General features: G+C 41.4%; 1 protein-coding gene across 1 annotated transcript in view; it reads right to left on the minus strand.

The window, feature by feature from the left end:
* Positions 1-13223, minus strand: part of ADCY1 (adenylate cyclase 1) — a 138292-nt gene that overhangs the window by 74970 nt on the left and 50099 nt on the right. Inside the window, exon 3 of the mRNA XM_065666267.1 lies at positions 5899-6017. Coding sequence (XP_065522339.1) covers positions 5899-6017 — 119 coding nt within the window. The remainder of the gene's footprint in view (positions 1-5898; positions 6018-13223) is intronic.

A 13223-nucleotide genomic window follows, 5' to 3' on the forward strand; every position in this document is an offset into this window, starting at 1 on the left:
TCACCTGTCTGTACCTGTGTGTTTCCTCTTCACCTGCTACTTGGACTGCAAGTATTGTGCGGCAGCTCCAACATGTACTCTTTGCCATACAATGTCTCAAACAAATTAGGGCAGCATCTTGGCCTGTGACACTGGGTTTTGACTATGGAGTCAAATCACCCATCTCATGCAATAAGCTGCTTCTCCCCTGTTACATCCTGCTCAGGTTTTTTTAACATGAAGAACACAGAAGGCGTTTATCAGGACGCAGCAATATTTGCCACAGAAAGAGAGAACAGAAAAGAGATTATAATCCTTGCTCTGGTCATGAAAGTTGTAAGGGTGTTAAAGAGAGAAATGATAAGATGTACAGTGCCAGAATTCCAGTGATATGCCTGAAGTGTTTCCAGGGCCAAACCATATTTTCAAATATATCCAAATATGTTCAAAGTCCAAGTCTCCACCTGCTGCTCGGCACTACACAAATGAACACTGAAATTCCCTTTCCTTTGAGATGGATATATAATTCCCACAAAAATTAATAACAGTCTTAAATGTAGGCCATGTCTAACATTGATATACTTAGAAAAGTTAAGACAAAGCAACTAGAGGAATGACATCAGTGTTAAGGCACGTTAATCAGTCCTATAGATGCACTCATTCAAGAGCAAAGTAGCCTTGGTTCACTGGAGCTTAATCCCTAATTGCCATAGAGGATCCCATCCTCAGAGAGGATTAAAGTAAAGTAAACTAGGGCTACCTTATTTATGCATGAGAGAGTCCTCATTGTGCTATAGCATACTAAGGGACACTTCACAGTGACTGCCAAGTGATTTCATTTAAAAAATATAGGTATTATCATATATAAAAACAAGAAGAGAGAAACTACCCATTAACAACCATTTCTCTTAACGGCCATTCAGGGATATGACTCTCCCTGCTTTAATTCCATAGAAATCTTAACGATGCCATTGGGGCACTTGGTGAAAAAGCAGAAACCCCACAGTCTCAATTAAACTGAAACTATTAAAGAAAGAAGAGAAATGGGAATGGAAAGAAAGTGAAAACAAAGGACAAAGGTTCCTTCTGTTTGTTCAACAGCATAGCTGGCACATGATTCAAGCACTGCTCTCTGTGAGAAGCCATGTAAATGTGATGGTTAGCAAGTCTAAGTAGTTATTACAGGGCTAAGCCTGGCCTTGCCTCATTGCCCAGGGGCTCAGCAATGCTCTTACTCCTCCATCTCACAGCTGAGCAAAGGGACCCCAAGGAGCTATCATTCTCTTTGCTTGTGTGCTATACCAAAACCTCTGCAATCCTAAGTTCTTTGAGATACCTGGCATCTGTCCTGTAGTTTTCAGTCATACCAGGTTTTTGCCAGTAATTTCACAGGATCAGGAAGTTTGGCTAATCTGGTAAAAACTTCAATGCCTTTGGCTTTTAGACAGACAGTGATCGGAATCATAAGTTACAACAGCATGTCAATATTCTAATTAAAGTCTAGGGGAAAAGATAATCAATTATTGAGCAGAGCTCTGTCAAACTTCAGCTCTTGATTTTAAGCTCTGCATGAAACCACAGAGGTTTGCTTGCTCCTAACGCTGCCTGCTTGCTTACAAAAGCACAGAGGAACAGGTACTGAGTACTCCTAAAGCACAAGACAGCAGCAAAAGATTGAAATCTTTCCCTCTTACCGCTTTGAGATGCAAGACACACTTTTGTCACTGGTTTTCTCTCTCAAGGTAACAGCTTTGGTTACCCTTTCCATGACTTAAACCCCACATCCATTGAGGAGTGGGCCTATGTGAACCTCATGAAATTCAACAAGAGGCCTTGTTGAACATCTGGGTGTGGGCAATCCCCAACATAGATATAGACTGAGGGGTGAATGGATTGAGCAGCCCTGCAGAGAAGGACCTGGGGGTACTGGTGGATGAAATGCTGGACATAAGTCACCACTCTGCACTTACAGCCCAGACAGCCAGCTGTACGCCAGGATGCATAAAGGGAAGCATGGCTGGCAGGTCAAGAGAGGTGATTCTCCCCCTCTACTCCACACTCATGAGATCCCACCTGGAGTATTGCATCCAGCTCTAGGGCTGCCAGCACAAGAAAGACAAGGAGCTGAAAGAGCACATCCAGATAGGGGTCACAAAACCAGTCAGAGGGCTGGAACACGTCTCCCATGAAGAAAGGCTGAAAGAGATGGGCTGTTCAGCCTGGAGAAGGCTCCAGGGAGACCTCATTGCAGCCTTTCAATATATAAAGGGAGCTTGCAAGAAAGACTGAGAGACTTTTTTACCAGTGTTCGTAGTGATAGAACAAGGAGTAATGGTTTGAAACTAAAAGAGGGTAGGTTTAGATTAGATACAAGAAAGAAATTCTTTCCTATGAGAGTGGAACACGTTGCCTGGAGAAGCTGTCAATGCCCCATCCCTGGGAGTATTCAAGGTCAGGCTGGTCAGGGTTTTGAGAAACTTGTTCTAGTGAAGGATGCCCCTGATCGTGACAGCGGGTTGGAACTAGATGACCTTTAAGGCTCCTTCCAACACAAACCACTCTGTTTCCATGATTCTAATTTTTAATGGAGGTTTCTTAAGGACATTTTTGAAGTTACTTGGAGTATTTGGTTTGATACACAAACAGCTATTCCTAACTGCTTCTGGTACAAAAATTCTGCATAAAAGCAAAGCAACACTGCAGCGAGCAACTTCAGGAAAGAAAGCATTATAAACAGCCATCTCTCTCATCTCTGTCACAAACAAGGTGTTGAGCTGTTTCAACACAGGCATACAAGTTACATGCATCATTATCTCATATTCCTGGACTATGTGGAGCATTGCTGTGTTGACAAGGCCTGAGTCATCCCTCCAGGACCTTGTGTATTCTGGTTTCCCCTCCTCTGATCCCTGCAGGCAGGCATAGCCAGTGCCTGCCCGGTGCCCGCAGCTCTTCCGCAGCACTGCAGGAAGCTGCAGCACCTGCTAAAACCCAGCGAGGGAAGCCTGTGGCTTGGTCTAAGGGATTTAAGCTGCTTCCCGACTGTGAGTATTGACAGAGCAACCCTTTTCTATGTCACTTTACAGGGCGTTCAAGAGGAGAAACCCTGCCAAGCTACACAAAAGATTTAAGAGCCTGTAGGTGGTAAATGTTCACTTTTAACAACGCTCATTCATGCGCTTTGTGCACTTGAATAGTCCTGCTGGTTTCAGTGGAGCCACTTGTATAAACAAATGCTCAGCAATGTAAGGAGGGGTTGTGTCCCCGGGTTTTCATTTCCACTCGGGCCATTTGTTTAATTAGAGTACAACTCACAGTAAGGATGATATTCTAATGGCACGTGCTGCCTCAGAAAGGAACCTGTAGGGGTTTTGCTTCTCTTAAAGATCAACCCTAATGAAAAAACTATTGATAATTTTCTCTATAACTCACTGCAATGATTAAGAAACAATGCTCTCAAAAAGTTAAAGAGGGCTGTTAAAACTAAGAGCAAAGGGGGATGCGTTTTTACATAAACTACTTTATTGCGAAGCCTTATGAGCTCTGAAAGACTGCATACAAAAGGTTCAGAGGGCTCATGATCACAGCTTTTTAAAACATTGAGATGGGTAAGTTAAACTCCAAAGTGTTTCCTGTTCTGATGCCTTCTAGAAGACAGTACAGGCCACAAATATTTGCATATAAATAGCTGCAAGCTGTGCTCTGGCCTCAGACTGGGTTACAACAACCTCTAAATGGCCATGAGGAATCTTTTTATTGGTAGCTTTATCCCAGCACATGTGTTGCCTGAAATGAATCTCTTCTTTCAAAGCAGCCAGTTCTATTTCACACTGTAAAAACCAGGTTAAATGAAATTGCTATACCAGAGGTTCGAGCAATTGGTAGCAGTTCAATTGATCACTTTCTGTTTATCTCATGAACATTAATTGAGTTACAGAGCAGACTGAAAAGCTGTCTGTTAACATACCAAGTCACCCATACCCTTATCCATGCATGTGTTGAAACAGTGTCATTCATATCTAATGGAGTGGGAAAAGTCCATTCCAAAAGAGACAAACAACAAAATGTGTTGAGGGCTCCATTCAGGGCTGAAACACAACCTGAAATTACCGAACTGAATTATAGCTGCATGAAAAGATTCAGTCAGGACTAGTGTGTTTTTACAGTAGTCACTGTACGTACATGTGTAATCTGTAAACTCCTCAGCCCTGTAGGACCAGACAAGGGATAAAGAAGGAAAGATTAATCCTACATTACTTCATCTAATCTGAAGAAAGAGCTGTCTCTTGTATATTACAAACCATACTCCTAAGCATTACAGAAGAGTTGCTTTGGTGGGGAGTCTTCACAGGTAAGCTCACATCTGGTCCTCACATCCTTCATGGCAACCTTGGCTGGGGCCACCCCAGTAAGGTATCATCTGTACACTGTGTTGAAATGGCTTCTGAACTGTATATGGACTATTTCCTTCTCATGAGCCACAGATATTTTTTGATCATTTCATGATCATTTTATGATAATTTATAAATGATCATTTTGATCATTTTACCTTTCTGATGCTTGAATTTAGTGTCCTCACAAATGTGTGTGTGGGGTAACAGCATAAAGCATGAGGCATAAGCAAGGAAAATTGGAGAAGGAGGAAGGAGCCCACTATGATCTTGGAAGAAGCCCACTATGATCTTGAAGTCTGTCCTTCAGAAGCTCTGAAGCCTGACTTTGGGAACTGAGAACCATCAAAGACTGTAACCAGTAATGCTACCTTCGCAGCATCAGCTCTGGGGAAATGTACACTTAGAGCTACCTTTAAAGTGATGGTTAAAGACCAAGTTTTGTATACATAGTGATGCTGATCAACATCATGTAAGATTTTACCATTAGCAAGAAGTGAGCTGCTACTGAACAAATTCAGTAATGTTTCATTTTACAGTGTAAAACTGAGCTAATTTGTCGGTCCTCTAAACACTCCCGTCACAGCCATCTCCGATTCCCTCACTCACACAGATGCAACAAGCAGTCACAAGGAAGTGGTCCTTGCAACTGTTACAGTCATCTCAATAGGAGATAGGCTGAACTGTAAGAGGACGACTTTACAGTGGATGAGGGAGAGGGGGAGGTCCTGAGGGGTTTACTCCATTGCCACATTAGTACACAGTACAAATAAAGGCAGTTCTGTGGCATCATTTACTAAGCCTACGCCTTGCTTAGTGCAAGGGTGGCACCAAGTAAACCTCTTTGACACTGTTCTTTGTGTGGAAGCAAAGCACTTGGAGAAAAAGTAGCTAGAGGCAGTAGGGTAAAACACCATAATTCAGAGAAGGCCTTTAAGGAATTTGTTTGGGGGGTCAGAGAAGAATAGCAAATAAGAATGCACTTTAACAACAATCAATATATATGAGGGCACTTGCACAACAGTCTTCTACCGAACAGGAATGAGAAACAATTGAGCCTCAGCCAATAATCTCTGAGGAGCAATGCTCATATGATGGGGACGAACACACATTTTTAAGTTTACATCACGCTGTATTTCTGTATTTCCATGCTATCACCCAGAAAATCTATTGCATTCAAAGAAATCCATCTTAGTATCAGGAAAATATAAATGTGTAAGAGTTACCATGCAAAATAAATACTCCTATTCACCCAAAATGTAATACAGTACAAAAAGAATGAATTCTCACTCGAAAAAAGTTGCCTGCCTCCTAGCACTACTATTCTAGCCATTTATTGATTCACCATCATCTTCTGAGAAGCCTATAAAGTCTTCCCATTGTGTCCATTCCCCTCTCTGCATAAATGACAAATATTCACTACATTGCTGGCTTTTTTTCCTCTAAGACCTGACTGCAGTTTTGCATCACTGTATTTGTATCAAATATTCTCTGCTTTAAATTGTTTCACGGGTTACATCAATCTTACCTAACGTTGTCATGCCTTTGAATGTAAATCTTGTGGAAAATCCTTTCAGGAGGCTTCAGGAAATCTTCCTTCATTTCCATCGCAACATTCCTAGGCAGCAGACTCATCAAGAGACGTTCCTAAAAGAAAGCGTAAACAAGATCAGGCTTGTGGTATAGTGGCTGACCATTATTCAAAAGTCTTAAACTAGCAAACTAAATCTTTTCCTGATCTAGTTTGCTTCTTGAGAATATCTGCTGCATAAATAATATGAATCATTTACCTCAAACTCCTGCAAGCTGCGTGGGTGTCTTTATTAAGTCTTCTGCACAAAAGACAATAGCAAAAAACTGTGCAGAAAGGGAAGAGTCAGCTTCAAGAGCAGATAATTGTACATAATTTTCATTAACATCACAATACTAATAATAACAACTTTATTGTTAGTAGCATTTATCTGTCTGGAAAGGACTTTCCAGGATCATTTGCTATCCTTTTGTGTGTCCTATTCTGAATCTATTGAGTGTGTTACATTACAAGGACTACGACAGCTGGTTATTAAGCAGCAAGTGTGGATGATAGATTTATCCACTGTCTGAATCAGCACAACAGTAATAAAGGCACAGTTTTAGGGGCATATAGCCAGTGTGGCAGTGTCTGCTCCAGACAGCTCAGTTATAGAATCCATCAGTACAAACCCCTGGTTAAACACATCTCTTCACATCTCACAGAGAGTTTTAGCATAGGTCACATACTTGCATAAAAAGGACCTCTAACACTTTGGATCTCATCAGTATTGACTATAAAGACCTCTATAGTTTTTCTACATATTCTGGCCCATTCACAGATACCACCCAGAAAACTTGCAGTGGGTGTTCTTATGTGTTGCAGGGTGCCCTTAGATTCCTATTTCAGCTTTGTTTTCACTCAGAAAACACTCACCATTTAAAATGCATTCCATGCATTTTAGTGTGAGGTGTCCCTGCCCATGACAGGAGGGGCTGGGGGGTAGAACTAGATGATCTTGAGGTCCTTTCCAACCCTACTATTCTATGATTCTATTCTATGCAGTTTCAAGCTTAGCCAGCAGAACTGCTCGCTTCAGCCACAGCAACAGACTGAATGAATTCACACATCCAATCTGATTCAGGAATTACAGGTTCCAGAAATCACAGGGAAAGGCTGGAGGAAGGAAGAGGCACCCTTGGTGGAAGAGGATCAGGTCAGGAAATACTTAAGCAAACTGCACATACATAATTCCTTGGGCCCCAATGGACACACCCCACTAATGGATGTCATTGCAAGGTCACTCTCCATCTTTGAAATGAAAAGGTCAATCCTATCTTCAAGAAGAGCAAGAAGAAGGACCCAGGCAACTACACGCCAGTTTCGCCTTGAGTCCTGGAAAAACAATGGAGCAGCTCGTCCTGGAAACCAGGATGCCAGACCAGATGATTTCCAGAGTTTCCTTCCTACCTCAGCTATTCTGTGATCCTGTTAATCTGATGATAATGGCAGCCTTGAGACATCACAGAAGTGCAGATCTTGGCCAAACCACATCCTCTTTTATTTAAATGACATTCAATACATAAGAAACTACAATTAACCCTGAGAAGACAGTATCTGCACAGACAAGTTGCTCACATGCACACATTCACCAGCCAAAGACAGCAAATAGTACTCGAAGGGGGGTTAATTTTACACGTTTTCTGGAAGAAGACACATTGAATATTCATATCACCAAGGAATAAGTTAAACTTTGGAGAACTGCCCTGGTATTTACTTTAGACTAAAGTTCCCCCATATCTTTGTGGAGTTCATGTGGCCTTAAAGCTAAGGATCATTAACCAAGTCTATTTCCTATTTTTCTCATATGTATACTACGAACACTGCAAAGAATATGATGGAATTCAATATTTGTTAACAGCTTATGCACACATCTATTTCAGATTAAATATAGAGTCTTGCACCTTGGTAGAAAATGGTTAATTGCCATAATTTCTATGTTAATTATATATCTCTGCAGCAGAATTCTATTTGAGTGACCCAAAATTTGGGTTAATGTTCAAAACAAATTTGTTTTGAAATGTTGACCAAGTTTTGTCAACACCGGATCTTACGAAGCTCTGTTGCCCACTACTTGTGTCTTGCATTTGATTTACTGCTTTGACTGAAATATACTGAGGTTGCAAAATGAGCTGACCACCTATCAGGCAGCAGAGATCCTGGATACCAATTTTATGATGTGCGGTAAGGACAAACTTTACTGTGAAGGTAGGATTGGAGAGCTGCAGGATGCAGGACTTGACAGCATCGGTATCAGGTGTCACATTGTGGTGGCTTGCTTTTTCCATTAGAGATGGAAAGCAAAACACAAAGAATGACAAAAGGAAAACAAGAAAAGGAAAGCTGGATTAGTGAGGGAGAATTGTAGTCTTTACAAAGAGGGGTAGCAGCCTCGGATTCACTGAGAAAGAAAAGACTCAATTATGGCTTGTTCAAAGGGCAGCCACTGCTGACCCTTCAGCCCAAGAAGGGAAGCAGCACTGCGGCTGTAAAGAATAATCACTGGATGAGAGACTGGAAAATGTAAGAAACAAGCCCACAACGGAAAGTATCAAAACACTGAAAATAAATGAAAGAAAGACAGAATGTAGCCCTCTAGGAAAAAAAAAAAATAAATTGAGAAAAGTCACTAATTTTGGGCAAATTCCCATCTGTCAAGCAAAGCAGTATTGCCCTTCAGGTCGGCCTAAGGAATGCTCAAGGACTCAGAGGTTTGGAGCTGCAAGAGTGAATTCATGTACACCAAATAGAGCTGTTGGAAGGTTTGGGAGAGGGCTCTGGCTGTATCTCTATTGAGCAAGTCCTACCATCATCTGATACTTTCCATTTGCTCTCATATGGCTGACCTGATTATAAAAGTAATCTGAAAACCAGAGTAAAAGGCAAACTAGATGTGCATGGCTGCCTAGCACATTGAATGGATCAAGTGACAGCGCTGAAGCAAGGCCGGTCACATTTGTGGTGACATTCATGCTTGAGCGGTTGTTGCCTCTGATTGGGATGGGACAGAAAAATAAAGAGTGAGACAGAGAGCACCAATCAATTAGCCACAGCTCTGACAGAATAAACCAATGCTCATGCTGCAGACCTTCTTACTGGTGACAAGCGATGTTGTATTGAGGTAACCTCAACAGGTAGCGTATTCCGAAACACAGGGCCCCAGCAGAGAGAAAATGTTCCTGTGTTCCCACTTTTCTCACTGATCCACAATGCTGTTTAGGTTTATTACAGCTGGTTTCTACCCAGAAAATGAAATCTTGGCTCCATGACTGATTGAGGCTATTTTAGGAATTTGTACTCTTCTCCTGCTGTAAATCTCTGCTCAGCATTAACACAGTCTAAAGTCAAATCACATGCTGAAAACAAAGATTATTTTCAGAGTCTGTAATTGTCTGCCAGTGATTTTGCATTCTCTGCACAAACCTTGTTATGAAAAGAAAATGGCAGATGAGGACCTATGTCTCCTTCATTCACAGCATTTTTAATTAAATTTGTATTTTAAATTGCCAAGCCTAGCCTGGGACTTGGAATGCCAAACTGTCTGCCTCTGTCTACTGCCTTATCCTTATTAATGAGGATTTCTGCACCATTAATGAAGACTTAATTAATTTTGAAAAGGACAACTGATTTAGAAAAACATCCAGACTTCTTTCTCCCCCAGCACTAAAGCATTGCTAGAAATAAGAGAAGGAACAATGATTTATTCGACTCCAAGGCAAGTCAAAATGTGCACAGTAAGCCAATTAGGAATTGCTTGGTATTACCTTGGCACTATGCAACAACCCACACCAATATCCACATGACAAAGAAGGAAAACACACATAACCAGAGAAATGGAAAATGCTTCCTATTGTTAACAGCCAAAAGGAACCTATATTACTACTTGTTGTTTGGAATGTTCTCAGTCCAAATTGCATGTATAAGCTCCTGTACTGCAAGTCCCACTCTTGCTTGGAGTCGAGGTATCAGTCTTGCAGTTATTCAAGACCTGAATAGAGAAAGCCACAGTTGGCCAGAACTGGTATTGCTGCAGTCCTGCTTTGAGAGGTGGTTGGACTGGATGACCTCCAGAGGCCCCTGCTGAGTACTGTGTATCAAGCGGGGCAACAGAACAAGGATCAGGAGTGGAAGTTACCTGTGGCCTCCTGGGGAAGCCTGAAGCCATCCTGCCACCCTACCACACATGTGTGGCTTAGAAAATATCAGGGGAGCTCAATACTCAGCACCATCTGGCAGTACTTTCCTAAGAGGGAAAGCAGGAAGAAGCACACAGACAACAGAGATTGCTGAAGCAAGTTTCTATCATCTGCACTCCATTCTGCCCCAATGGTCTCTTCAGCTTTCTCCAACTTGGAGACTTCTCAGCACAATTCCCTCTCCCATCCCCAGCCCTGGTCTGGACAGCTTCTCCCACCCGGCTCTGCTTGTATGGGAGTCCCCAGTGCATGTTCCCAATACATCTCTTGTGCCTGTCTCCCTTATTGTCTTTCTTATTTTACTGCTTCTTGCAAACACTTAAAACCTTCTCAAAGTCCCTTTGAAATCTTCACCTTGATTGATAATAATTTCATGCATCTCCCCAAACAGTACTATCCAGTCCAATATGACATTCTATTTCTATTATACAAAATGATTTATTTTGACATCTGTATGGGAAATTACTGTGATACAGTTTAAAATTCCTTCAGCAAGTTGTAAATCATTTAGGAACCCACTCTCCCTTCACCAGAAAAGAAGGCTGAAATGCATAAAAATGTTCCCAGACAGCATCCTCTCCTTTCTGTCCCATTGCCTGTTGTGCAGTTGGATGACCGTTCACAACTTTCTGCCCATAAACTGGATACACTTGCTGTGTTTCTCCATGCTGAATTGTATTCCTGTAGATTATCATATAATACAAATAGAAGACAATATGGAAATCTTATTTATTGTCAGTATAGACTATTTTATCAAAGGAAACAGTTGTTGCCATTTCTTCTGAGATACAGAACAGCCAGAAGAACTGTAGCATTGCCTCAACATAGCAGGCTCTCACATTTCTCTAGTTCTTTGAATTTGTTTCCTGTCCTCTCATGCTGATGCATATGAACATCTAGTGGAAAGCACCTTGAAGTTACAGTCTGGACTGGCTGAAGGCCATGCAGAAAAACGTAGTGTTTTGCATATCTTTCAATCCTATGAGAACAGAACTGCAGTGGATACAACTGTCTCTTTGAGTCAGCTTCGTTGGGTTCCTCTGGAGCTGCTGCTTACAACCACCCACCAGGGAGCCTGGACCCTGGCTTGGCAGAGAGCTCTGTCTTGTGGAGCTTGCTCAAAATGGGACTCAGAGGTTCCCAAGCTCATGCTGGGGAGCGCAGTGACTCTGAAAGGTATTCTGGGTCTTGATCTCTTCACACACTCCTGGGTACTGAACCATGTTATTCAAGGTAGGCTGCATGCCTACGGGCCACTGCTTTTTGTCTTTTCATAGGGACTTTAAAAAGAAAGAAAGAAAAGGTAACAGAAGCAGGTTTGGCACCTTTGTTTCTTGGCTGATAAAACATGAATGGTTTTGTTTGTTATAGTAACCCTCCAACTATGATGACAGATAGGAAAGGAAGCTCCCAAAAGAAAGGAGCTTCTTTTTTCATCATCTATTCTAGAAGGTTTACAACACAAACCATGAAATCTAACCCACCAAGTTTTACAGACTACCACAGATCCCCTTTTGTTATTGCTATGCTTGGAAAGTGCCACCATATTTAAACAGCATTTTTTTCCTGAAGAAGACAAGCATCAGATATGCATACAAAACATTAACAAGACTATTGCAAAGTCAACTCCTTTATATAATTTTGAGATTCAGTTTCTACTGAGTCAGCAGGGACTCCAAAGTACATCCTAAATATTACCACCTGCTACCTAATTCTACCTTGACAACTTCGCTCTTATAATAAGAGCATAATTCAAAAACCAAGTGTGATTCCAGAATGGACTGGAGGAGTGAGAGTAGGGTAACTTGAGATCAGGTCCACAAGTCTTGTTCAAACAGGAACAATAGCCGAGAAAGGCTATGAGGACAACCATCCCCCTGTTACACTGCACAGCCACTTTAATTCCCTTAAGGAAAACAGAGAGAGAAAAGAAGCCTACTGCGATGCATGGAAGAATAACTTTGTGTACAATTCCTAGGATTCATTTATACTTCCTGTAAGCTGGAAAACAAAAAGAGCAGATTTCATTAGTGCATTAATTTAAATTAAACTGTGCTATGCCCTTCTCTTCAACTAAGTACAAGAAAAAGCACCGTTAAAGACGGTGATTCTTTAAAAGCCACAAGGTGGCAATGTTTCAGAACGTTTCTGAGATTTCTTGAAGAGTAACATTTATCAGTAAGTCATCATTAAAATCATCATAATACGACAATATCCATAGAGCTGCCATCTAATGCACAGATTTTTTAGTAGTGTGAGGATGGCTAACAGCACAGAGGTATGGCAGATGATCAATATACTATGTATGTATGAACTGCAAGATGGATTCAGGATGAGTAGACCTGTACCAGACCAATCTGACATCTTTCTATGGTATGGTTAACTGATTATTTTTGTTTAAATAAAAGAAAAGAAGGATGTATCATCAGCGTAGTGTTTAATGAGGCACTGGTATGTTCCACATGGAACATTATTAGCTACAATGGGAAAGGTAAGACCTTGTGAAAGAAACAGGGGTGGGTGAAGTCTTGACTAGAACAGAGCAATGGGCAACATGGAATGCAGAAGCATTGGGCTAGAAAGTGGACAGAGACCACCAAACTGCTTGAAGGTATAAAGTTCACAGGATAGCATACAAGAAGTGGAATGGTAAGAATGAGAAAAGGTCAGCAGTACATTGTGCCTTTTAGGTACCATCCACAAAAACACATGAGATGAAACAAGCTGGAAATCTCTGTATGTAAAAAAAGCCCAGGATACCCATTGAGCATGGAATGACTATGGAGAATTTATGCGATGCTGAACTAAAAAGGCAAGTGTGATTCCAGAATGGACTGGAAGATTGCTTGAGATCAGTTCCACAAATCTTGTTCGGCAAGAACACGAGCAGAGAGAGGCTGTGAGGAGAAACAAGGAAGCACAGGGAGCATAGGCTGTTTTCCTGGTTACCCTCTTATCTATTAAATCAGAATGCTCTAGAAATATATCAGTAAGGATTAATCTTCTGAAAGGAAAGCTAACAGCACTGACACCAGATATAAAGTGGCAATGAATAAATGACTGCAGCATCAGACTACCATTAATCTT

This window comes from Lathamus discolor, chromosome 2 (genome assembly GCF_037157495.1).
Source record: "Lathamus discolor isolate bLatDis1 chromosome 2, bLatDis1.hap1, whole genome shotgun sequence".
NCBI lineage: Eukaryota > Metazoa > Chordata > Aves > Psittaciformes > Psittacidae > Lathamus > Lathamus discolor.